This window comes from Nyctereutes procyonoides, unplaced genomic scaffold (genome assembly GCF_905146905.1).
Source record: "Nyctereutes procyonoides isolate TBG_1078 unplaced genomic scaffold, NYPRO_anot_genome, whole genome shotgun sequence".
Classification (NCBI taxonomy): domain Eukaryota; kingdom Metazoa; phylum Chordata; class Mammalia; order Carnivora; family Canidae; genus Nyctereutes; species Nyctereutes procyonoides.
Genome location: NW_026575043.1, coordinates 47,809,414 through 47,835,278, shown reverse-complemented (window position 1 = coordinate 47,835,278; position 25,865 = coordinate 47,809,414). Strand labels below are relative to the sequence as shown.

At 54.0% G+C, this 25,865-nt stretch overlaps 1 protein-coding gene across 4 annotated transcripts; it reads right to left on the bottom strand.

Moving 5' to 3' along the window:
* Positions 1 to 2,560: 2,560 nt before the first annotated feature.
* MSI1 (musashi RNA binding protein 1) lies at positions 2,561 to 25,039 on the bottom strand. 4 transcript variants are annotated; one of them, XM_055323302.1, is made up of 15 exons: positions 24,880 to 25,039; positions 24,670 to 24,710; positions 24,025 to 24,106; positions 23,842 to 23,926; positions 20,952 to 20,993; positions 19,261 to 19,353; positions 15,645 to 15,693; positions 14,359 to 14,441; positions 13,773 to 13,890; positions 11,125 to 11,205; positions 9,816 to 9,872; positions 6,863 to 6,931; positions 5,935 to 6,122; positions 5,427 to 5,490; positions 2,561 to 4,410 (listed from the first exon to the last, which is right to left on the bottom strand). In XM_055323302.1, the coding sequence occupies exons 1-14, from the start codon at positions 24,936 to 24,938 to the stop codon at positions 5,449 to 5,451; spliced, it is 1,089 nt and encodes a 362-aa protein (XP_055179277.1). In that variant the 5' UTR covers positions 24,939 to 25,039; the 3' UTR covers positions 2,561 to 4,410; positions 5,427 to 5,448. The 4 variants fall into 4 exon arrangements, with proteins under 4 accessions (XP_055179277.1, XP_055179278.1, XP_055179279.1 ...); XM_055323303.1 differs by having other exon boundaries at positions 5,935 to 6,089; XM_055323304.1 differs by lacking the exon at positions 9,816 to 9,872.
* Positions 25,040 to 25,865: the final 826 nt, after the last annotated feature.

Here is a 25,865-nt window from a genome sequence, read left to right as displayed (position 1 = left end):
TTTGGACTATTTGGGGTCTCTTGAGATTCTATACGAATTTTTCTATTTCTGCTAAGAATGCCATTGGGATTTTAATAGGTATCACACTGAGTCTGCAGATCGCTTTGGTAGTATTGGAAGTAGACTTCCAATGCACGAACATGAGATGTCTTTCCATTTATTTCTGTCTAAATTCTTCAATTTTTTTCAGCTATGTTCTGCAGTTTTCATAGTACAAGTGGTTTACCTCCTTGGTTAAGTTTATTGAGTAACTATTTTATTAGTAGTGTTATTTTTAAAGATTTTATTTTTAAGTGATCTCTACATCCAATGTGGGGGTTTAATTTACAACCCCAAGACCAAGACTCACATGCTCCACCTACTAAGTCTGCTAGGCACCCTAGTGTTTTTATTATATTTGATGCTACCATAAGTGGAAATGTTTTCTTACTTACCTTTTCCAATTGTTCATTGTTAGGGTGTAGGAACATACATGGTTTTTGAGTGTTGATTTTATATCTTTCAATTTTACTGAAAATGTTTATTAAAAAATATTTATTCATGAGAGACAAACAAAGAGAGGCAGATACATAGGCAGAGGGAGGAGCAGACTCCCTGTGGGGAGCTTGATGTGGAACTCAATTCCAGGACCCCAGGTCACAACCTGAACCGAGGGCAGATGCTCAGCCACTGAGCTAACCCAGATGCCCCTAAGTCTGGCTTCTTTATCCTTCTCCTTTGACACATGAGAAAATTGAGGCTCAGAGAGTTTGGGGAGCTTGTTCAATGTCCTTCTGCTAGGAAGGGGAAGAGCTCAATGTTAGAACCCCTATGTCTCACCATTTAGCTACACCCATACCCCAACTTCAGCCAGTTTCCCCACCTTATCCTGTTAAGATTCTCTGAGTTAAAGGAAAACTGGAGCAAAAGGTCCAGTGTTCAGTTTTTGCTGGTTTTAGATATTGGATTATAGCAAGAGATAACTAATATTTATGTATTTATTTATATTTTTTTAGACAGCAAGAGAGCACAGGCAGGAGGAGGGGCAGAGGGAGAGGGAGAGAGAGGAGCTCAGTTTCATAACCCTGAGATCACAACCTGAGCCAAAATCAAGATTATGCTTACATGACTGAGCCACACACGCGCTCCTGTTTGTTTTGCCATCTCTACACCCAAGATGGGGCTTAAAACCACAACCCCGAGATCAAGAGTGGCATCTTCTTCCAACTGAACCAGCCAGGTGCCCTAGTTTTTTTAAAATTGTGGTAGAATGTACATAACAAAATCTACCACTTTTACCATTGTAAGTGTACAATTCTGTGGCATTAATTATATTCACAATGTTGTGCAACCTTCTGTTCCCTCTATTCTACATTGTCCCAATGAATTTGCCTATTCTAGGTACCTTATAAAAGTGGAATCACACAATATTTGTCCTTTTCTCTCTGGTTTCTTTCATTTAATATAATGTCTTTTTTAAAAAGATTTTATTTTTAAGTAATCTCTACACCCAACATGGGACTTGAACCTACAACCTCGAGATTAAGAGTTGTATGCTTTACCTACTGAGCCAGCCAGGTGCCCCTCATTTAGTGTAATGTCTTTAAGGCTCATCCATGTTGCAGCACATATGAACACTTCATTCCTTTTTATGACTGAATAATATTCCACTGTATGGAGAGAGCACATTTTTGTTTATTCATCTATTGATGGATACTTGGATTGTGTCCACTTTTTTTTTAAGATTTATTTATTCATGAGACACACACACACACACACACAGAGGCAGAGACACAGGCAGAGGGAGAAGCAGGCTCCATGCAGGTTGCCTGGTGTGGGACTCGATCCCAGGACTCCAGGATCACGCCCTGGGCTGAAGGCAGGTGTTCAACCGCTGGGCCACCCAGGGATCCCTGATTGTGTCCACTTTTTAGCTATGGTGGATAATGCTGTTATGAACATTGGTGTGTAGGTATCTGAGTCCCTGCTTCCAGTTCCTTGGGATATATGCCTAGGAGTGGAATTGTTGGATCATATGGTAATTCAATCTTTAGCTTTTTGAGAGATCACTAGACTGCTTCTCATTGTAGCTGCAACATTTTATCTTCCCACCAGCTATGCATGGGGTTTCCAATTTCTCCACATCCTCATCAACACTATCCCCCGCTCCCACATATATTTTTTTAAATAATGGCCATACTTTTTAAAAACATTTTTTTAAGTTTTTTTTTTTTTTAATTCATGAGACAGAGGCAGAGCAGGGAGGAGGAGCAGGCTCTCTGTGGGGACCCTGATATGGGATGCGATCCCAGGACCCCGGGATCATGACCTGAGCCAAAGGCAGACCCTCAGCCACTCAGCCACCCAGGCGCGCCCCTATAATGGCCATCCTAATAGGTGTGAAGTGGTATCTCATCATCAATGCTAAGCTTTAAAGCTGGTCAAGAAGTTGTAAATGGAAGCTGGGTCAAGTGGGAAGTGCAGACTTTCAGGAAAAGACAGAAGGTAAGAGAAAACAAAGTGTCATGAGCGTACCTTGACTTGAATGTACACAGAAATGCAAGAGACTCACAAAGCCAGCACCGTTTTCAAATAATTTATTAGGAATTTAAAACTGAAAATAAAACCTGGAAAAAGAAGTTACAGATGTGGAGAGAAGAGACACCGGAGGGTGGTAACTTGCTGGCTTGGAAACACCGTGTAACATCTTTTTTTAAAAAAAAAAAAAAATTCCCCAAACAAATCAGAAAACGGAATTCTGGGTTCCTGAGCCCATGGGTGGGCCCAGTGGGGTTGGGCTGGGGTCACAAGAAGGGGAGGAGAAGGAAGCTGAGTCTCTCATGACTCAGCTCAAACGTGTAGAAAATTAAAAATAAAAACCAATAAAATGCAGCTTCTCTTTTATTAGGAAACATTAAAAAAACAAAACAAAAACAAAAACAAAAAAACAAAACAAAAAAAAAAACACGAACAGCCGCGCATCTCAGTAACAAAGATTATTGCTTTGTGTTCTCAGGGCTAATAGGTTAAGCACCTCACACAGACAACTCTCCAAAGGGTGTTTTCAGGGATGGGAACTATGATGGGGAAGAGAGCTTGGGTCCCCAGTCTCAGACCTGGGGTTTGGGGGGCATGGAGAAGGGGACAACAGGTAGGTGGGCCTCTGCCCTGCCGTGCCAGCCAGGTCACTTGCTATTCATGAAGAGTCAGACCCTGAGCCTCTTTTTCCTTTGAAGGGGGCTTGGGGACTCGGGGCTGCCAAGGGGCCCTGGCCGTGGGACCATCCTGGTGCGAAACTTCAGTGAGAGAATGTGGGGGTTCCCTGAGAAGCCTTTTGCTTTCCCCTGGGGTCCACCCCTTCCCAAAGTACCCCCTCGATGCCCACTCCTGGGGGGCTCAGAGCAGAAACCATGAAGTCCTGACCTAGGTAGGGGGCAAGAGGAGACCTTTGGAGAGTTAATTCCTTTCCAGCAGTGGCTCTGGGCGAGCCCTTCTCTTTCCTCACCCCTTGTCCCCACTCTGGGTTTTTGGGGTGAGCAGGCCCAAGGCCTTGACCCCTAGGGCCTGAGCGAGCGGGCTTGCCTTGGCCACAGTTGAGACCTGCAAGCTTACAGTAACGGTGTCTGAGGAGGAGACAGAAACACAGGGGGAGACCTTTGCCAGGTGGGGCGAGGCAATGCCCTCACCTCCAAGGGGTAGTAGAGAGGGGTAGGGGCTTCACCTCACAGTATTTACATATGATACAGGACGGGATGGTTCCAGGGGCTTGGCCTGGCCTACACAACCCTGTCCTCCTTTCCAGGGCTGGAGGGAGGTGGCCAGGGGCCCACACCCACATAGACATTTTGTTCTCAGCTGGTGGGGGGCACCTGGCCCCTTGCCCCCTGCGGCCTGGGGCTTCACATTCACAAACCTAGAAATAGTTTAAAAAACGGTTTCTTTAAAAAAAAAAAAAAGAAAGAAAGAAAAAAAGAAAAAAAAGTTAAGAGAAAAGGAGGGGGAAATCAGAATAAAAAACAAGCATAGGGCTTTCGGCCTGTAGCAGACCCCCTCCGCCCTCACTCTAGCTATGAACAAATACAAAAGCCTTCGGGGGGGGGGTCCTAAGGGGGCGCGGCGGGGAGAGAGGGGCACAGACCTGAGAGGGCAGAACCAGGAGGGTGGGGGGCAACCGGCTAATCCAAAATAAATAAAAGCGGGCAGGAGAGGGGTGGTGGTGGGGTTTGGAGCCAAGGACATAAGAGGGGGAGGTTAGTAGGGGAGCCAGACGCGGGCGGTCCGGGGGCTGCAGGGCAGGGGCCGAGCCCGGGGAGTTGGGGGCAGGCAGTAGCGGTCCAGTCGCTGCGGGGGGAGGGGGCGGCGGCTGCGGCTGAGGTGTCCCCGCCCCCTCGCTGGCTCACTGTGGTCCTCAGTCAGCTGCAGGCCGGGGCGCTGCAACACAGCGGGCGGTTAGGGACCCCCCTGCAGCAACCTGTCGTCCCCCCCCCCCCCCCCGGGACTCCCAGAACGCAGGCAGCCTCTCCTGGAAGAGCTCTGCTCGCACACTCCGCAGGCTCTGTTCCCTGTTTGCTTCTTCCCTAAGATTTTCAATGAGTGGATTTATTCGGTTGCCACCATAGCAGAGGCACCTTCTCTGAACCTCTGAAGTGGCCCCTTCACACATAATTTGGAAGTTCCTCACATCCCTCCTTCCAGAAGCAGTGCTCCATATATACTGGCTGGAGTGTAGGAAGGAAGGAACAGACGAAATGTCGCAGCTTCACATAGAACCCCCGTGTGACCACGTGTACAGAGATCTCTCTCCCACTCTCTGGACGTGCCTGTATGCTGACAGACTCCTGTTTCAAGGCTGCGTGGTATGCCGACGTATGCATACACTCTGATGTATTTAACCACTCTCCTTTTGATGGGCATTTCAGTGTTTTGCAGTTTTTAATTTTTTTCATGTTATATTTATTTAAGTAATCTCTCCACCCAACGTGGGGCGTGAACTCAAGATCCTGAGATCAAGAGTCACACGCTCTTCTGACTGAGCCAGCCAGGCCCCCCAGGTTTTTCGCAGTTTTTAAAAATAAATGCCTTGAAGTGGAATGGTGGGGTCAAGGGCCTGAATGTTTAAAATCTGGATAAACAGTGCCAGTCTGCCCTTTGGAAACCCTGAGACAATTTACATGTTGTTTCTTCTATACGCTCATCAATGTTGGGCATTAGCAATCATAAAAAATCTCTGTCTGACAGGTGGTATGTACGGCCTTATTGTGCTTTTCATTTACATTTTTTTATGTAGCAGGTTAAGCAGCTTTTCAGGTTCTCTGGCCACTGCTGTTCTGAAGTTGTCTCCTCCCTGGCCTGCAGGCTCCATGAAGATGGAGACAAGGTCTGTGGCCCACACGGGGCCGCCCTCCCCGGTGCCAACCCCCGCCCCAGGCCCCTGCCCACCTCCTCACCTCCTGCTACCTGTCTCCTGCTTCAGTGGTACCCATTGGTGAAAGCTGTGGCAATCAAAGGGCCCTGGGGAGAAAAGAATTTGACTTCTAGGTTCCTGGGGGAAGCAGAGAAGGCACAGGGTCTCCTTTCTTCTGGGGAACACCGAGTGTGAGGCACAGACCCTTCTGGAGCCCTGTCCATTATCACCCCCACTGCACACCCACTAAAGGATTCTCTGGGGTAGGGCTTGGAGTCTGCATGTTACCAGTACCCTGGGTCAAATGAGGGCACCCCTGAGCTAGAATCTAGCCTCTGAAGAGGCTAGAATCTGGCGGGCAGAGATGGTGAATCTGCGCCACATCCCCGGTGCCCACCTCATGCCTGGCAGACGGAATGAATGATGAGCCTCACTGTTACCCCCTGGTGACAATCTTTCTCCATCCTTCCTCCCTCGGTCCCCTTCTGCTCCTGCAGAGACAAAACCTCTCCCTCCTCCAACTTCTGAGTCTTCCAGGACTGGCCACTCACCCCAAGACTGTGGCCAAAGCCGGTGCTGGGGGCGGGGCTGGCAGCGCTGATGTAACTGCTAACCCCCGAGTCCTGGTTGGCTGCCCCATAGAGCTCAGCCATGGGGCCAGGGCTTGTGGTCCCCAGGAAGCCCCCTGTGCGGCTGGGAGTTGAACCTGGAGGGGGAGCCATCGTCCAGGGGTGAGAGCCTGGCAACCCAAAAGAAGATGGTGAAAGCCCCGGCACCCACTGTTGCCCCATTACACCTGTTCCACCCACCCTGACGTTGACCCCTCCCTTTCCCTCAACCCTCCATCCCACGGGGCCCTGTGGGTCCACCTCCTGGAGGCCTTCACAAGCCCATCCACTGCCACCACCTGGTCTGACCACTTAGTAGCTTCCTCACTGACTTCCAGACCTCCCCTCCTGAGCCCCTGCAAACCTCTCCCCATCCTGCTGCCAAGTGCATTTTCCAAAATCGACATCACTCCACTGCTTACATGTTTGGTGTCTCCCCAGGACCCGGTTCCTCCTGCCTCCTCTTCTCCACTCCCCATTTTCATACTCCCCCCATGCTAACTGGCCTCTCCTGGGGACACTTCTCTTCCTCTTTGCCTTCAAATTGAAAGTTAAGAGGCCTCTCCTCCTGGAAGCCCTCCTGAGAGGCTCCAGCTGTGGGATCCTCTGGTACCTGACTTCCCCCAACAGATCAGGGTCATCCTTCGGAAGGACTCCCTTTGTCACACCTGATACCCACCCATCAGCCTGCAAGCTCTGGGTGACAGGGAGTCTTTCTTCCTGGCTGGCTTGCCAGCTGCTCAGTAAATACTTGTGGAGCAAAGAATAGATAAGTCCCTCTGGTAAAGGGTGGCCGTGGCTACCTCCTCTCCCCTCTAGACTTCTCTGCCCCCTACACCCCTCCTGCTTCCTACACCCCAGAAGTCCTCACCTGTCCCTCGAACCACAGCTGCTGCTGCCGCTGCTGCTGCCATTGGTCCATAAGCAGTGAGAGGAATGGCTGAAAGGAAAGGTATGGGCAGTTCAGTGTGGTGGGTGAGGGCACAGAGGTGGACAGCAGAGGCCCCCTCTGGGCAGAGTCTCTCCAGCCTTACCCCACCTCAGAGGGTCAGGGCAGTGCCAGCACTGGGGCAGAGAGTACTCCCTTGGGCCACCTCCTGTGCCTTGACCCAGGCAATGGATGGAGAAAGGTAGGAGAGTGGACGGCTTTCTGGCAATGGACTCAACCTCAGTTTCCCCCCTGGACTCAATGGACATGCTTGAACAACACAAAACTCAGTGGTGGGGGGGCGGGGCATCCCACTCTGAGCAATGCCCCTTTCTCTGGAGAGTGCCCTTGGCCAGTTGGGGCCACCCAGCCCAGAGGTCCCCAGGAGGTTATGGCCCTCATCCCAACCCCAGCTGTCTGGAGCCAGTGACTGGCTGACAGACAGGAGGTACAAGAAGCCAGGCCTGTTGCCTTGAGGTGGGACCAACTCAGAGGGGTAGGGCCTGCCCCAGAGCTCCCTGGGGGGGTCAGGGGAAGCCAGACTCCAGGCAAGGCCACAGTCCGGCTCCAGTGCTGACTGTCCTGTTTCTATCACTGTCCTTTTCCTGAGACCACACCCTTGGTAAACTATGTGCACCCAGTTCCCTGCCTCAGGGTTCCCCTGACTGCCACCCAATCAGAAATGGCCACTATCTCCCCCAAATTCCCCTACCCCCTTTTCTGATCCCCTCTTCAGACACGAGACTTTGCCCGGCACCCTGTCTTATTTATACACAATAGATGTTTAATAAGTGTCTGCTGAAGGAGTAGACACTCCTTTTTTTTCCTTCAAGATTTTAAGTAATCTGTACACCCAACGTGGTGCTTAAACTCACAACCTCAAGGTCAAGTCGCATGCTTTACGGACTGAACCAGCCAGGCACCCCTAAAAGGAACCTCTTCCTAAATAGTGGTTGGCTTGAACCTGGAGCTCCCTCGGGCTGGGGTAGTGGGGTGAGCGCCCCCTACTGCTTGGCTCTGCCACTGCAGCCCCTGAGGCCACAACCCCACGCAGAGCCAGTCTTCTGAGTTGGCATTCACCCTCAGGAGTACCAGTCTCCCACTCCAAAAGGCATCCTTTTGGGGGCTGTTCTGATGACCTTCACCCTGAACTGCTACTGGACTTGGGGCTAGGGACTCCGGAAACGGCCCCTGAAAATTCTTGGCAGGCCCTTTGGTCTGGGGGATTCCCATACTGCAGAGGAGCCTTGTCTAAGAGCCATGCAAGCGGCTCCTCACCCAGACATCCCCCTCCTTCACCACCCTTGCTGAGTCAGCCCCTTGCCTCTGGTCCTAAGGCCTTAGAACATCTCCCTGTTTTATTTTTCTTGGGGAACTTCTCACCCTCTGCAATTATTTTGTTCGTGTGTTTTTCCCTTGTTTACTGCTGTCTCCACTGAAATATCAGCTCCAGGAGGGCAGGGACCTTGTGCATCTCATTCACTGCTCTACCCCCACCTGGAACAGCGCCTGGCCCAGTAAGTATCTACCGAATGCACGAAGGAAATACCTACATCTCCTGAAGGCAAGAGAAAAAGTTTAGATCTCAGACCTCCAGGGAAAACCTCCTCCTCTATACAAAGCTATCTGCTGAGGGGGACATTTCTTCTCTCACTTCTTTTAAGGTCAGGGGCTGGGCTCTGAGGTCTGGTTCTTGGTCTGGTTAGGCACATCCACAAAGCAAAGTCAGCGTGGCCAACCTGCATAAGTGCTTATCACAACTGTAAAGGATTACTCATTTATATAATAAGTATTTGTTTTCCTCTCTAGACTGCAAGTCCTGTGAGAGCAGGGCCTGGCCCTGTCTTGTCCCTGTTCTGCCCCCAGGGCCTGGCAGAGTGTCCCACAGAGTAGGTCCTCAATGCAAAGTTCTAAATGAGTAGAAAAGAACCCCCCTTTCAATACCCACACAGCGGGTCAAAGCCAGCTCTGCTCAGGTAAGGGCCCCCTACCACCCACATCTACAGGACTCTTTACTCCCTCCCTTCTCCTCACCCCTCCCCCATTTTGGGGGGTCCCTGAACACCCCTTGGAAGGAAGGTCTCATCTAAAGCAGCATCCATGCTCGCGTCCTCCACACACGGCCAGGTTGAGGGGGAGAGTCTGGGGTGGGGTGGGGGGAAAGCAGGTTGAATAGAGAAACCCCTCCCCTCGGACTTGGCCGCACCCCCCCAGCTCCAGAGCAGAGCTGATGGGCCCAAGCGGAAAGCTTCTGCTGGACAAATGGCTCCCGACAGCCAAGCGCCTTCATCCCCTCTTGCTCAGAAGTTGCAAATGGGCAGCCTGAGGGCTGGATTTGGCCCTCGAATAGGTTTCATTGGCCTGCAGTGGTTTAACAGTTTGGAATTTGTTGCCAACATTTGAAAACGATTGAAAATCCCATTCAAAAGCAAAAGCTGGGTTTCTGGCTTCTCTTAGAAACCAAGATCTGAAAGTACAAGGTGTGCATCCCCTCTGGGCAAGGGTCAGCTGGCACAGCGTGGAGGCATGCGTGCTCCAGTCTGTCAAACACCCCACCTGGCCCATGCTACTCAGAGTTTGAGACCCTGGCTTTTCACTGCTGGACCCCAAAGTCTACTCGGTGCCTGGCACATGGGAGGCGCTAGATAAATATTTGCCAAATAGATGAATGAGTGATTTCTCCTCCATCTGCTGGGCTTGGCCCCATGCCCCACCCTTAAGGGCCGTGTAGTTACACAGACTGGCCAGGGCCTGGGCAGAGTCTGCTGTGTCCCCACAGCCAGAGGGCTGGTGGGCAGGGGGAAAGGGTCCCACTAGCTTTCCCCAGGGAAGACCCCTGGGTCCTTCTCTTTCTCCCCATGTGGCCTGTGAGGTGTAGGAAATCCGAGCGACTGACCTGTAAGCTCGGGGAGGACTGGGGCGCTCGGGAGAGGGGTCCGCTCTACACGGAATTCTAAAATGAAACGTAAAACAGCTTAGGAAGATACAGGGGAGGCCCCTGGGGCACGGCCCAGGGAGGACAATGCACCCACAGGGACACTGGGTGGGGGACAGGCCATGCACAGGACCCAAGAGCTGGGATAGGGAGAGCACGGTGCCCAGCAGGCAAGGTGGAAAAGACACAGGCAGAGGAAAGACAGGGAGAGAAAGAGCAGGCCAAGTTGCCACCTACACCATGGGCAAGGGGCAACGCTGGAGTGACCATTCTGGTGTTTCTTAAAAGATTTGAGATTGCACCAAAACACCTCTCAGAATCCTCCTCTTTTTCTGTTTGTTTTGGTGGAGGAGCTGGTGAGGCAGCACTGATGAAAAACCAGTGACCCCAGAGCAGGTCAGACTCCAATTGGGTTCCCAGATCTACTACTTTCTAGATGGGTCGTCTTAGCAAGTCACTGCACTCTGAGACCATTTCCTCACCTATAAAATGAGGATGATCATCCTTCCCCAGTGAGTGTTATCAGGATTAAGACAACATAATGTATAGAAAAGGACTCCCAAGCTGGACAGACTGAGAGGCACAGGATGCAAGTGCTTAGGGACCCTCTTAAAAAAAATGAGGCCACAAAAAAAAAAAAAAAAAAAGCTTGCAAAAATTTGATATCTGATATTTCAAAGAAAACAACACTGAATAGCCATCACGGCAAAATTCAGAACTTTGTTGGGCTTCCTGCCACTTATTCTAAGGTCTAGTGTTATTTTTATTTTGAATTACAAATCAGGGTGGTGATCATCAGGCTCTTAGATTGTTTTTCAGCAGTCAGGGCCACAAAAGGTCTGTCGGCCTTGAAAGGGCTCAGCGTAGCACGTGGTCATTATAAGTGTGTCTATAAAGACACAGCTGGCGGTGGCCCTCCGGGACGCTTCCACCACAAGTCTGATGCCTTCTTTGGGTGGAAGTGGCAACTCAGAATGGCGTGAGGAGGGAGAAAGGGAGGAGGCAGGCAGAGATCAGCCTGAGAGAGAACCGTGCCATGCAGGACCACGCAGGGGTGGGGATGGGGGTGTCCCCAACTTCTGGGGGGGAGGGGAGGAGGGGATGGGTGGGGAGAGGTGCTCCTTCCTCAGACATGCCCTTCCTTCCAAGCCTCCAGCAGGCAGACCACCCCCACCCCCCAGCCATGCACCCTCAGACACCGCCCTGAGGAGTCAGACTGCCTGGGAACCGGGGACATGCTGGCGGCAGAGGGACACCAAGCAGGACTTACCGGGGAACTGGTAGGTGTAGCCAGGGGCGAGGCCTGTATAACTCCGGCTGGCATAGGTTGTGGCCTGGAAACCGGGGTAACCTGATAGGGCAAGGGAGCCAGTGTCAGAGGCCTCACCTCCTGCTCAGATCCTGCTCAGCAGGGAAGGATCCGAGCCCCTGGGCCCGAGCAGGGAAGGTTTCCCTCCCCACCTTGTAGCGCAGATAATGATCACATTTACCAAACACCTTCTGCATGCCAAGCCCTGTGCTAAGCGCCCTGCACATAGTTCATTCTCTCCTTAAGCCTCACAAGAATCCTAAGAGGCAGGTACTCTTGGGAGCCCCATTTTACAGACAGGGAAAACTGAGGCTCAAAGAGGTGACACATTGGCTGAGGATAATCCAAACCCTTACCAAGACCCTTGGTGCTCTGGATTCTGCCTCCCTCTCGTCCTCATCTACGCTCTCCTCCAGTCACATTGACCTCTCTGCTGTTTCTCAAGGCCACCAAGCTCCTTCCCACCTCAGGGCCTTTGCACAGGCTGTTTCCTCTGCCTGGAAGGCTCTTTCCACCCCCCCACCCCCAGGGTTTTCCCATGACTGTGTCCTTGTCATTGTGTAAGTTGCAACTCAAATGCCACCTCCTTGGAGAGGTCATTACAAGAGTCCTCCCTCCCATTGGTTACAATGTTTAGCAATTTCCCCACAGCACCAATGATCTTCATCTGAACTTCTCCTGGGTTGTTGTTAATTTTTTATTTATTTATTTTAAGTAACCTCCACACCCAGTGTAGGGCTCAAGCTCACAGCCCCAAGATCAAGAGTCACATGTTCCTCCCACTGAGCCAGCCAGGTGTCCCTCCCAGGGTTTTTAAAAATAGCTGATCTTCTGTTTCCCCCATCTTTTATTTCTGTATCTCCAGGACAAGCTCCCAGTGCCTGCGACTTGTGTGTATCTAATAAATGTGTGCAGCTTTGCCTGAAAAATCAGATAGTAACAATGGGTAGCAAGAGTAATAACGGTGTAACTGGGATTTGCATTCAGAGCTAACTGGTTCCAGGCCTCTAAACCATCAGTATCACTCTTTCCCTCTTCGTCATTTTTAACATGGACTGAAACCAGTTAATGAATCACCCTGACATGAAAACAGGTCTCAATGTTCCAGACCAAAGGAGGCTAAAGAGATGGGACAACTAAATGCATTACTTGATTCTAGCCTGGATCTTATTTGAAAGGGCAAAAATATGCTAATGATCAAACTAGAAATGAGAAATGAGAAAATAGATTGAAATACTGGATCAATATAAATGTATCCAGTGGATTATTATCGTGTGGCTTCGTGAGAAAAATACTGCTAATCTTAGGAAATACACACTGAAGTATTTAAGGGGTGAGGGCCATAATGCATGTAACTTGAGCTCAAATGATTCAGTGGAGTATCACAACTGTAGTGTGTGTGTGTGAACATCTATATGTATATGTACATACGTATATATGCATACAGAGACAAAGTAAAAGATAAAGTGAATGGGGTATAATATTAACAGGTGAGTCTGGTAAAAGGTATGTGGATATTCTTGGTATTGTGATATTTTTGCAACTCTTCTGAAAGTCTGGAATTACTTAACAAGAGAAAGTTAAAAGAAAGCTTCAAGAGATGACAGTGCTGTTTAGAGGGTGCTCTCCTCACCCACTCTACTTGTGGTCCCCATCTTGACCCTCTGGGCCATGCCATGCACCCCGCCTGAGTTTCCAGAGCAGTCCTCCCTCTGTACCTAGTAAAAAGGTACTGTTCTCTTTCTGTGTGGATATATCTTGTCTCTCCAGGGAGACTAGGAGCTTCCTAGGGAGCCCAGCTCAGATTTTTCCCCTCACACTTGTGGGCCTCAAGCCGTGTTGACTCCTGCTTACCTTTCAAGACTCATGGTGACCTGCACTTACCCCAGGGACCCTCTATGGGTTTAGGTGCCTCCTTGGGCCTCCCACAGCCTCCCAACGCTATGTGTTATCATTACCTATTGATTCTTGCCTCCCACTTGATGGGGAAGCCCATGAGGGCAGGTCCTGCCTCTCTAGAAACTGCTCTTTGTAAATGCTGTTCCCTCTGGCTTCAATACTTTACCCTTCTCTTCTCCCCTGATCTCCTGTAACCAGCACCTCTTCAACCCACAGCCTCAGCTTAAATGTGACTTCCTTTCTGGCTTCTCCAAATCTTGGTCCAGTTCTCTATGCCTGTGTTCTCTGGGCACCCTATAATTCTCCATCCTAACCCTATTTATTTATACTCTTGCTTCTTTTCTCTGCCAGACCATAAAGCTCCCAGGAAAGTCACTGTTGTATTTGTTGGCATAGTTCCTAGCATTTACAGTTGCTCAATAACTACTGGATGGATGGATGGATGAACAAATGGACAGATGGACAGAAGGACTGATGAATAAGGAGCAGCTGGGCCATTTTCTGGCTACCGCCAGAGGGCAGCACCCCGCAACCAAATCGCCCCACCCTAGGTTGGCTTGGAGGCTTGAGATCCTTGGTCCCCACTCCTGCCCAGTGATTCAGGCAGGAGGGCAGACCACAGAGAGGCAACACCTACACAGCCGCTGGTACTCCTGGGAGCAGTTCTGGGCAGGGAAGGAAGTACCCACAGGTGTAGGCCTAGCACATACCCAGCATGCCGATGCCCAGCATGAAGGCGTCCATCCCATAGGGCATGACTCGAGACCTCCCCCGGGCTGAGCCTGTCGGCGACATCACCTCTTTTGGCTGAGCTTTCTTACATTCCACCTGCAATGAGACCCGATGGTCAGTCTCTCCTCCAGACATAGGGTCACAGATCTTCCGGTTCCCTAACAGGCTCCTTTAGTTTCATAGATACCATTTATGGAGTGCTCACTAGGTGATAGAGATTATGTAAACGGCTTTGCAGGCAGTAGTGGTTTACACCAACCCCACGATGGAAGTAGTATTGCCAGCTCTCATTTTACAGATGCATAAAAGGGCTCAACTGGGGAAGTCATCTGCCTAATGAATAGACTAGCAAGTGGTAGAGTAAGGAGTTAATTCAGGTATCTCTGACTCCACCAGCCATGCTTTTTAACCACCATGAGACACTGGCTTCCTGTCCAGATCTTCAGGAGGTAGGAGAACTGGCTCTGCCCCACTGACTGGGTGGTCCTTCTGCCTGCCTCCAGAACCTCCAAGCATCCCCTATCTCTCCTTCTCTGCACCTCCACCTGTCCAGTCCCCGCTCACCATTTTGTTGTTGATTTCATGGAAGTGGATTTCACACACTTTCTCCACGATGTCCTCGCTCTCAAACGTGACAAACCCGAACCCTAGAGGGCATAAAGGCAGGGACAAATCCAGGGTTTATGGTCAAAACCCAGCCCTGAGTTATAATACACCACCACTCCTCTCTCATGGGCAAATGCCCGAGAATTAAGGAAAGCCTCTGCCCGCAGCCTAGGAATCTCTCAACTCCCCACACACTGAGACAAGGTTTCTAGCACCCAAATTACAGATGTCAAAGCCAAGGCTCAGAGAAGTGAAGTGACTTGCCCAAGGCCACACAGCAAATTAGAAAGCTTTAGAGCAGTCATGAAAATACACTCAACATGCCTTTTCTCTTAGATGCTTTCCAAAAAGAAAGAACACACACACTTATTTACATTTACACAAAAGTATAGACACCCAAACGTGTTTGTACGTGGTCACATATATACAGGACATAGAGATACATGCACATGTGCACACACCCCCCCACACACACATATACCTAGGGACCAATATATGATACAGATACTTGGCAGTGCTCACAAAGGCCTCCCTACATATGAATAGTTACCATGACACACCAGACCCTACAAATATTCAGACACAGACCCTCTCACATGCACAGATACAAATATACACATACATGCACACACACACCTCCCAGCATATATCCCAATCCCCAAACAGGCTAATATGCCCAAAGCCCTGAAGCAACTGGAGAAACAACCCCATCTCCTCCGGGTGTGCCCCAGGGGTTGGAATGGGATTTCTCAGAAGGCAAGGCCCTTGGGAGAAAAACATCCAGGCAATGCATGCTGTGGCCCAGATGCTCACAGGTTCAGGGGCAAGGGGGGTGGGGGCTGGGTTCAGTGGGGGGGGGGGCAGGAGCAGGAGCAGACTGCCCGGGGCTGTGGAGTCAGCCTGACCCTGGGGCGGCCTGGCCTAAGCTCTGGTTACCAGGGACAAGGTAAGCCCCAGCAGACACAGGCTGGGCAGACACAGGCTGGGATGGGGGCGGGTGGAGGGCTCAGTTTGGAAGGGGGAGGTTGCTCCTCTGCTCCTCTCGGGTGTCTGCAATTGGGCAAGTTTCTAGCACAGGAAATGGCGGGACAAAAGCCTTCTGTAAGGCCAGGCTGGGGAGAGGATGCAGATCCTTGGGGATAGGATGTCAGGAGGCAAGATGAAAGGGCAGCTGTGACCTGCAGCCCCCTGGCTGACCACAGGCCCCCAGCCTGGCCTGGGAAGGGGGAGGGGGCCACACTCACCTCGGTGCCGGTTGGTGGTTTTGTCGAACATCAACATGGCATCATCCACCTGAAATAGAGCGTGCCATGGTGGACCAGATACGGGGGACCTACCACAACCTAGCAGCGGCAGCTCCCACACCCATGCCCTCTTGCCCAGGCCAGGTTTTATCTTAAATTTGCTCCCTGTACAGGGGATGACTTTCCATCCACAACCCCAGCCCAGATGCCATGGCACCTCTCATCCAACCACCAGATTCTCAGTGGACCAGCCTGCAAATATGAAGCACCAAGTATTTGCCTGGCACTTTGCCCTGTCATCCTCTCTACGGTCCCTGCAATGTAAGAGCCCCATTTTGTAGATAAGGAGATGGACTCAGAGAAGGGAAGTCACCTGCCCAAGGTCACACAGCAAATCCTATACCAAACTTGGGAGGAGGAGAAGGCATGGAGTGGGTGCCAAAGAAGGAAACAGGGGAATAAGATAGAAACAGGGAAATGAAAGCCTGTTCCCTTTCTGCAAAAGGCCAGAAGGACAGCAGCCACTCCAGCCAGTTTTGACTCCCCTCTCCTGGTTCCTCTAATTGAGGTTTCCTTTTGCTAGAGGCTGTAATTAAAGCAAGTAGAGTTCAGTGCCTGGGCTGCTTGCCTCCCACTGACTGGGGGAGGGGCAAGGGGCTAAGGAAGAGGGGTGGTCTACATGCTTCCCCTCTCCTCCCTTGCACCCCAGTCTTCTCTTCTTGCTGCTCCCTCAAGGCATCCCCTTGGATACACAGACAGCCAAAGGCCTTAGCTCCCTCCTGCAGTCCCATCTCCCTCCCTTTGCCTGCAGCTGGTGCTTCCTCCTTGTCCTCTTAATTCTTCAGCCAATGTCAGCCACCTCATGGGGTTAAGCTAAGGTCTGATTTGTCCTTGGTGAAAATCCTCCCCCCACCCCACTGCAACACACACATCCCCACTTCAGCTGCTGACCCTCCCCTAAATGGTCAGACACCCAAGGGATGAAGGAAGACTTCCTGAGGCCATGGGGTACAGCCTTTCCTCCACTCTCCTTGGCTCTCTTTCCAGCCTGTCATCTGCCTCATTAAAGTGACGAGGGCAGCCTCTGAACAGGGTGGTCCTCCAGCTCTCCTTAGGTGCCTACAGCACCAGGTCTCTGGTGCCACCCACCCCTGGGAGAACCAGGACCCCACAAAGCCAGGAAGCAGCTGGGTCCCTGGAGGATCTCAGAGGGACATGACACCTCCCTCCCTGAGGAGCTTCCTGCTCCAGGGGTCTGCAGGAGAATGCCACTGCCACTCCTATCCATATGGACCTCTTCTGAGTCCCAATCCCAAATCAGCTAAATGGCCCAAACTGGGCAGACACTGCAGGCTCAGCTCATCTCCCCCCACCCCCTTGCTTAAACAATGGAAAAGAGAAATCTAGAAAAGAGAGTTGTAATAAAAATACAGGCTTTAAGTAGGGCAGACTGGAATTGGAATCCAAGGTCCTGCATTTGCTGGGTGGGTAACCCTGGGCTAGGTTTCCTCATGTGTAAAATGGCAATGGGCATCACAGTGTCTATGAATTGTATAGAGGGGATAAATGACATAGCACCTGTAACACTAATTCACAGCACCTGCGATACAGTAAGTGTTTAAGAAACAACAGCTAGTATTACGGAGGGGCTTGCCCAGGGTCCCATGGAGAAGCAAAGCAAGAGAGCAAGCAGCCCAACACCCTTGCTTTAAAGGTTCCATGAGGACAGTCCCTGTGTCAGTTACGGTGACGACGACGGCATCCTATGGACCATCTTGGCTTGTGCTCAGGAGTTATTTTTTGACTTAATGAATGAATAAAAGCCACACCCTCTTCCCTAATCCTATAGCTGAGTTCCTGCCTGACCCAACAAAGTGATTCAGCCCAAGGCCCTTCCGGCCTTGCTTCACCAGCTCCGCCGTCCCTGGCCCCTGGGACCCTTCAACCTAGGCCTCGGAGGGACAGACCCCTAGCGGGCCAGCCGGGTGGAGGCCAGGGCAAGGAGCAGGGAGCAAGGCAAGTGGCTGGGGGTCCCGGGGACCCCCACTGGTGTCCCCTCCTGGGGCCAGCGGAGAGGAGGGAGCCTCCCAGCCGGGTGTCCTTAATAGGCTTTGGTCTCCATGGGAACCCGGGGGCAGGGGGGCTCCGGCAGGGGGAGGGGAGGCGGCCGGGGCCTGCTGACCAGTGGGAGCCGCCAAGTTCGGCGGCCGCTAAGCCTGAGTGGCAGCCATGGCGGCTGACCATTGTTCCCCCCTCGGCGGCGGCCCCTCGATCCGGGCGGGGGGCCCCCCGCCGCGGGGCCCTTGGCATTCCCGGCTGTCCCCCTCGCTCCCTGGCAGCCTATTCTCCGGCTCCCCCTGGCCTCCCCGGGCCGGTTTCACATGCCAACGCCGATTTAGGCCCGAACAAAAGACGCGGCCGCTGACGGCTTCTCCTGGGGCCCGGTTGCCATGGCAACGCCGGCCCCGGGGGCAGGCGGCCTCCAATCACAGCTGCTGGATCAGATTAGTGCGAGCTCTAATGCTCGGCGCTCAGACACAAAGACACCCCGCCGGAGCCGAGCGGGCCTGCCGCTTCCCAGGAGCGCCCTTCCCTCTGGGGCCCAGGCCACCGACCTGCCCTCAGTCCTGTACCCGGGTCCCCGTGGGCGCGCCTGAGCCCGGGCCTCTGGCCCCCACGCCGCCAGCATCCGCGCTGGCCAGGGGACCTCCCATCCTCGGGCCCTGGAAACCCACCCAGTCCCCAGCTCACGTCCCATTCCCAAGGCCTCTCCCCTTTGCCTACCCAGGCCACTGAAAATACCTCGCTGGGCAGGTAGAGAGACCCGGCTCTGGCCTGTCTCCTCTGACAGGGACCCCAGCACTAAGCACAGCAGCCCTACTTCGCTGCCAGTCTTAAAATTCGGCCCCCTCTTTGCCATATCCCCATGGGACCTCAACGTTCACAATACTCACCTTTCTGGGGACACCCTATTGTCTGATGATGCCACATCTCCTCTGTAAGCTAAATGGTCCAGAAATTTAAGCTCAATGCACCTCAGAGCTGAGGGCCAATCTGTTGGGCCTGATCAGGAATTTAGGGTGCTCTCCTTCACCCCTCCCAAAACAGCTAGGGGAGCAGTGCCTCCCCCAGCTCCCACCTGCACAAGCAGGGTGCTGAGTGCAATTGGGAATCATATTTATTGCCTCCTTATCATCCTCACCAGGAAGGAGTGGGGGAAGGTGCAACCGCCCATGGCCTGGACAGGTGCAAACTCCCAGGAGGCCAAGGGGTGACTGGATTGAACTGGCGAGGGGGAGAGCAGCCTCCCAAGGGAGAATCACGATAAGCGAGAGAGAAAAACACAGGGGAAGGGCAACAACAGGGACAGCCACTGTATGGCTTCCGTCCCTGGGGATGTGTCCAGAGGCTGAGGCCCACAGATAGGACAGGATCCTGAACCGTGAGGAGCCGGGCCTCGCCCACAAAAGGAGCCCCCCCCCCGCCCCCGCCGTCTTTTCCCCTCTTTTGCAGGAACTGGAAGGACCTAGTTGGACTCTGCTTAATACTAACCAATTCTACAGGGCTTCCACAGCCCCCGAGATCACCCCAGCAAGCACCCCCAGTTCTGACCCACCTTCCCAAACTGCTCAAAATATTGCTTCACGTCCTCCACCGTGGTGTTCACTGACAGCCCCCCCACAAAGATCTTCTTCGTTCGAGTCACCATCTGTTAGGGGGAGGGAATGAGAAAGTGGGCATCTGAGTCCTGTGGCCTACTGCCACCAGCAGGGGCTCGAGCCCTCCTGCCAGGGTGCCAGCTGACAAGCTCTCTGTGGCCCTAGCTACTCGGAAGCCCCCCCGCCCCCTGCAAGCTCCCCTTTGGACCCCCACCTCCAGGCCTGTCATAGGCAGCTGTGCACCCCACACACTGGCTGGCTTGAGTGTGCCTCCCGCCTGGCCACCCGCCTCCATCCCTGGGGTCTGTGTAAGGGGAAATGCCTTCCATAAGGACCAACACAAGGAAGGGGGCAGGTTAGTGACCCACACCTACAGTGTAACTCAGAGACCCCACCAGCACTCCTGGGAGAGACCAAGGCCCACTGCAGGGTTCCCCTGAACTCAATGCCGACATTTTCCTCATCAACCTTCTCCCAACCCAACCTCTGGCAGCCCTGTGGCCCCAGCCCTGTTTTAGGAAGAACACATGGTCCTAATTACCCCAGGAGCGCATGGCTAATCCACAGCAATTCCCAGCCCCATCCTAACACTAAAGCACCTTCTGTCACCAACGTGCTTAATGGAATTAACCCAATTCCGACCATGTGCTCCCTGGTGCGGCTTCCTTCGAATACCTGCTTCATAATTGCTTTCAGGCCCTCTGCTGGATCCTTCTAGAGATGTCCCCTTCCTGTCTCCTAAAAATTGTCCCTCTCCCTTCGCTGTGGCAGGAGCTGGGCACCATGGTGGAAGCCACCTGCTCAAAACCTTAAAGCATCCTGGTTCCTACCAAACCCCCTGCGAAGGGGGAAACAGAGCTCCTGGAGGGGACCTAGTCCTAGGACACAAGTTAAGTCAGCAGCCTCAGAGGTCTTCAGCTCCCTGTACTGTAATCGGCCTTCCTTCCTGTTCCCTGTATTTAACCATTTTAAAAAATAAGGTCTGGCTAGTTACCTTGAGGCCAGGAATGAGATCTCAGGCCCCTGCCCTGCACCAAAAGTTTCGAATGCTATATAGCTCAACTGCTCAGAATTCACCCACACCCAGAAAAACCCACCACAGCACAAGGGAAAGAGAACCCTGGGAAAGCAACCACTTGCCCAAGTTGAAAGACAACAGGTGACCAACTCCATGGTCCCTTCCCTCTCTGCAAGCTGAATACAGTGAACCCCAGAGGTTGGAAGGTGACTGGGGTGGGGGTGGTCAGAGATAGCTCCCTGGCCTGATCGAGCTCAGCCTCAGGGTGTGTCTATCCTGGGTTTGACCTCCCCAGGATCATTGGGTTTAGAAGCTGTGATCTATGAGGTCAGAATTCGACTCAGAGTCCAAAGAGTAGTGGCTTCCAATACAGGATAATGAATCCCCTAAGGGGCTCCTCCTTCACCCAACACATGCAGTCCCTCCCAGTCTATCCCAGAGCACAGATGGAAAGATGAAGGATGTATGTCTTCAATCCACAGAGCAAAGACATTAAGAATCCTCCCTCTTCCCATCCCAGTCTATTCCAGACACACTCCAGAGGTTCCAGAAGCATTTCCCATAGAAGGGAATATTGGGAAGATTGTTGCCCGAAGTAACACAGCTCCTCTCAGACACACACATACCCACCTTAGGTTGTGCTCGCCGAGGAAAGGCCACCTTGGGATCAATCTGAAAGAGAAGGGAGAGGTAAAGGGGCCTTGGTTATCACACTTCAGATGGGTGACCACACAACTTTCAGCCCTGAGGACTTCTCTCATCCCATGACACAGAGGTGACACAGAAGTGACACAGAGGGGAACAGAAATCACCACAGCCTCTGGCATAAAAGTGTAATAGCTAAGCATTTAGGCCCTCATGCCAGGCTGCTGGGTCCAAATCCCACTTATACCGTTTCCCAGCTGTGAGACTCTGGGAGAGTTACTTAACCTCTCTGAGCCTCAGGGCCAGGCTCACCTGCAAATATGGGCAAACGGTAACATCTATCTCCAATGGGTCGTCCACAGACTATTTGAGATGATGCTTACAAAGCACTTGGCAAGGTGTCTGGCTCACAGAAGGAACCCCCACAAAGTAAGCAAAGTCTTCTTCCTTCAAGCACTTGAGGTCTCTGCTCACCTAACTGACTTCACACAGGTAGATATCTGTCTAGGGGAGGCATGCAATCCAGACTCTGGAAGCCTTGTGGATGGAAATGCTCTTTGCTTCAAGATAAAGAGTTCATAAGGCACCAGGAATGGACTCAGTTCTGTTCCCCCAATACTACTGACATCTAACAGCCCTCTTGGAGGCTGCAAGCAAACAGTTCCCGGATAATGCATCCAGGCTTTGGTAATGTGCAAGGGCATGGGACTTGGACTCTGTGAGAAACTTTGGGCCCCAGGCCAAATCTCTGATCTTGGTCATTTGCTCGCCCATCTGAGCCTCAGTTCTCTCGTCTGCAAAGTGGGGATGATCACAAACATTTTTCCCAGGGGCAGCCTCAAGGAATCAAATGAGATAACATGGGTGAAAGCAACCCTTTGTGAACTGCCCTTCATTGAGCAAACAAAGGTGCTATTACCAGCGGGCCACCTTTGCCCTTGGCTGTGAACAACCAAAGGAGAAAAGCAAAATGCACCTGGGTGCTCCTGGGTATATACTCATACTGATAAACAGCAAAAGCCAGGGCACTGAGACATCGAGATCAATGCAGGACCTAGGGGGCCTGGTCATTCCGGAGTTTCTTGCCACCCACATGGGTAGATACCACTCAGAAGTTCGCCAGCCAATCGCAGGGAAGATCTATCTTTTCCCAAAGTTCCTTTCATTCACAACTCAGCCTCGTTCTAGACAACTGGCTCTGGCTCTTCTCTGCCTAAGTGGCATGAACCAGGGACCAGCCTCCTCTGGGCTCCCCTTCTGGATCTGCCCACAGAGCTGAGGCAATGTCTCCTCTCTCCCAAAGTCCCACCGGGCTCCAGGGAAAATCACGACTGCCCATTTCCCCTGTCTGAATGGGTGATTTCATACCTCTATGGACATTTTCATCCTTCTCTTTCTCCTGGAAGCAGCCTCCCCAGCCACCAGAGCACCTCAGACAGTCCCCCTGCGCAGACCCTGATGGGGAGACGGTACCCAAGCCACGTCCCACAGACCCACGCAACCCGATCCCTGACACACCCCACCTCCACTCTGACTCACAGCTGGTAACATAAATAAAACCCAACAAGTAAATAAAAGGTGAAAGTCAGAACCCAAAATAGAGTCCCCACAATAAACTGCCCTCCCCCCCCCAGGCCAGCGAATGCCAAACACAAAAGCCCAAACCTCAGAAGAATGCCCACTGTGCCCTCCTTCCCCTCTTCTCCTTATCAATCTTCTATGACCCCGCCCCGCCTCCAGCCTCAGTCCCTAAATCTCAGCTTCCTGAGCGCTGCTGAAGCCATCAGTGCATTCTGAGGACAGGGGATGGTAGGAGAACTGGCAGCTAGATGGTAGATAATCACCAAAAACAATAGGCCACTGTCTCTCCATTCCCAGCCTGGGTCACTCAGTCTGCGCCAAGAAGATCCTTTCAGAGCCGGCAAAGTTGAGGCCTGGCCTCATTTGCTCATTACTGCGAGCAGGAGTGGGAGCCACTGGGCAGAGATAACAGGAGCTGGGGACAGGCGGTAATTTAGCAAATTCTTGGGCACAACCAGCTATTGTTGCAGGTAAACAGGAGCCAGTGACTGACCCAAGCAGGGAGGCCCAGGGCTGGGGAAGAGAGTGGGGGAGTGTGGAGAAAGATCATACTGTCCCAGACCCTTGGCCTCCCGTCACCCCATCACAGAGTGACCCCTCCTCTGACTTTCTCCTTTTCCTTCTCCCCTAGAGCAGGGGCCTGGGCCAGCGCCCCCTGGAGGGCCCAAGACACTGGGGAGCAGTGGGACAGCAGGAAAATGTTTTAGGAGTTTGAATGCTAGAAAAGCAGTCTCTCCTCGGATCCAGCCCTCAGAAGGTTTGTTTCCAGCAGGCCAGTTCCCTTCTCATAAATCCCTTCCTGGGCAAAGCAGGTTCATGTCTTCCACACAAAGCAGGGAGCTCATAGACCAAAAGGGTGGAGAGGGGGGGAGTGGGGAGAGGGAGGGGGATTCAGTAGTGCTTTGCCATTGGTTTGGAATGGTGGCGGTGGGGAGCCAAATACTAGAGTCCAGAGAAGCCACGGGGTGGGTCACTGCAACCCTGACTCACCCAGTTTGGGCTAGGGGAGGGACCCAGCCCCACCCCAAGCTGGTCCGGGAGGCATCAAGATTACTAGGTATAGGGAGGGGCTGGGGGATGTAGCATCTCACCGCAGGCCTGGGATTTTTCTCCTCCCTCTGCCCCCGGACTCTAGTGACAAAGTTTCAGAGCTTGGCAGCCCTTCTGCTGCGAAAACTCCCTCCTTTCTTGAGGACCCCGTCCCTTCAGGACTGTCCTCTGGGGAGAGTCCTGACCCTCTCCTCGGGCGGCCTCCCTCTCCCAAAGGACCCCCGAAGCCCGGAGGGCCACTCACTGTTTTGGAGTCGAGCTCGTGCCGCGACTGCGCCAGCACTTTATCCACCCCCGCCTGGTCCATGAAAGTGACGAAGCCGAAACCCCTGCGCGCGGTAGAGAGGGAGAGGCAGATGGTTACAAGGCAGCGAGTGGCGGTGGAGGGGGGCTAGCCGGGAGCAGGGGGAGGGGGTGAGGGGCTCACCTGGATCTCTTGGTTAGAGGGTCCCGCATCACCAGACACTCCTTCACTTCCCCGAACTGGCCGAAGTACTCGCGCAGCCCTTCTGTAAGCACACACTCGCCTTCGGACCAGCTCGGGCCCCGCGCCCTTCCCCCCTCCCCCGTCCTTTGCCCCCGGTGACCCCGCCGCGGCCCGGCCGCCCCCGCGCCGAGCAGCCTGCGCGCTCTCCACTGCACCCCCCTCCGCCCGTGGCCCTCACCCAGCTCCGGTGGAGCCTTCTGGCGCCCACGGGGGCTCCAGGAAGCCAAGGGCCGAGCTGGGCTGGAGGGGGGACGGCTCCGGCCGGGTTCCCGCCGCTCCCGGAGCCGCCTCACAAAAGTTTGAGCCGCAGGTGCGAGCGGAGTTGGCGCTGCCGCCGGCGGGTCCCGGGGGCCCAGCCCACCCCCCGATGCCCCCTGAACCCCTCATCTCCTCCCCTCCACCCGCTGGGCCGTGCGCGCTCGCCGATCGCCCTGCGCTCTCGGGGTCCCCGGGCGGGGCGCGAAAGAGGGCGCGGGGGCGCCCGGGGTCAGCAGGGCGCGGGGCCGGGCTGGGGTGTCCGGTTCCGGGGCGCCGGGGGGTCCAGGGTGCCCTGCCTGGCCGGCGGGCGCTCCCGGGCTCGCTCACCCTGCGTAGTCTGCCAACTGAGTCCCCCGATGAACATCTTGCTGCGGGAGGAGGAGAGACACAAAGGGCCCGCGTGAGCGCCGGGCGCCAGGGCGCAGGGGGCGCGGGCCCGGGCCCCGGGGAGGCCCGGCCCGACCCGGATCGGCCATGTTGGCGGGGTCGGGGCGGGCGCGGGCCGGGCAGGCCGGGCCGGGCCGGGCCGGGCCGTACCAGGGGTCGTGCGGTGAGTCCGGGGAGGCGAGGCCGGGCTGGGGCGCGTCAGTCTCCATCGGGAGCCGCGGGCGGCGCGGGCAGCGGAGCGGCGGCGGCGGCGGCGGCGGCAGCGCTCGGCGCGGGGCAGATGAGGAGCGCGGCGAAGGGGGCCGGACGGACAGGCCATGCTGCCCCCTCCCCCGACCCCGCTCGGGCGGGCGGGCGGGGACGGCCGAGGGGAGGGCCCGCCGGGGGCCGACCTGCCGGCTCCTCCCCCCGCCGCCCTGCGCGCATAAAGCCCCGCGCTCGCCCGCGCGCCCGGGCGCCCGCGGAGGCGGCGGCGTCCGGACCCCGCTCCCGCCGGGCTCCTGGGTCCCCGAGGGCGAGAGAGACCCCGAATCCCGAGGCGGGCCGGGACCAGGGCGCGGCCGCACCCCCCACCCGCCCCGGCGCGGGGCCGGGCCGTGGGAACGCCCTCCCGGAATGAAGCGCTTCCCGGTGCCTTCAAGGTAGCTCGGTTCCGGATCGGGGACCCCCTAGTCCTCCCTCTCAGGTCCCCGCCACCAGAATTTAAGAGCTCCCCAATCTCCCTGGGTCGGGAGGGAGATGGCCCCAGCGCCCCCCCAACTCCATGCCCCCCGCGCTCCAACTGGTGGAGAAGCCTTCCGCTCCCCCAGTGGGAGCGAGAAGCTGCCCCCAGTTTCCTCCGAGCCTGATTCAGGGCTCCCCCTCAGCAGCCCTCAGTCCACTCCCAGTGTCCCATATCCTTCATGACCAGTTTGAGGGACCCTTTCAACGCCTCGCGTCTCGAGTGGGGAGACTCCATCAGCACCCCAGTAGAAACCGTATCAGGTTCCTGAATCCCTTCTCGGCTCCTGCTTCCCCTTCAACTCCCCCAGATCCCTTCCGTACGGTCTGTCGAGGAACACTCCCTCCCACCCGCGTTCCAAGCCCGGGGTCCCAGTTTGCTGTCCCCCGCACCCCCCAGTGTGTGGAGTCTTCAC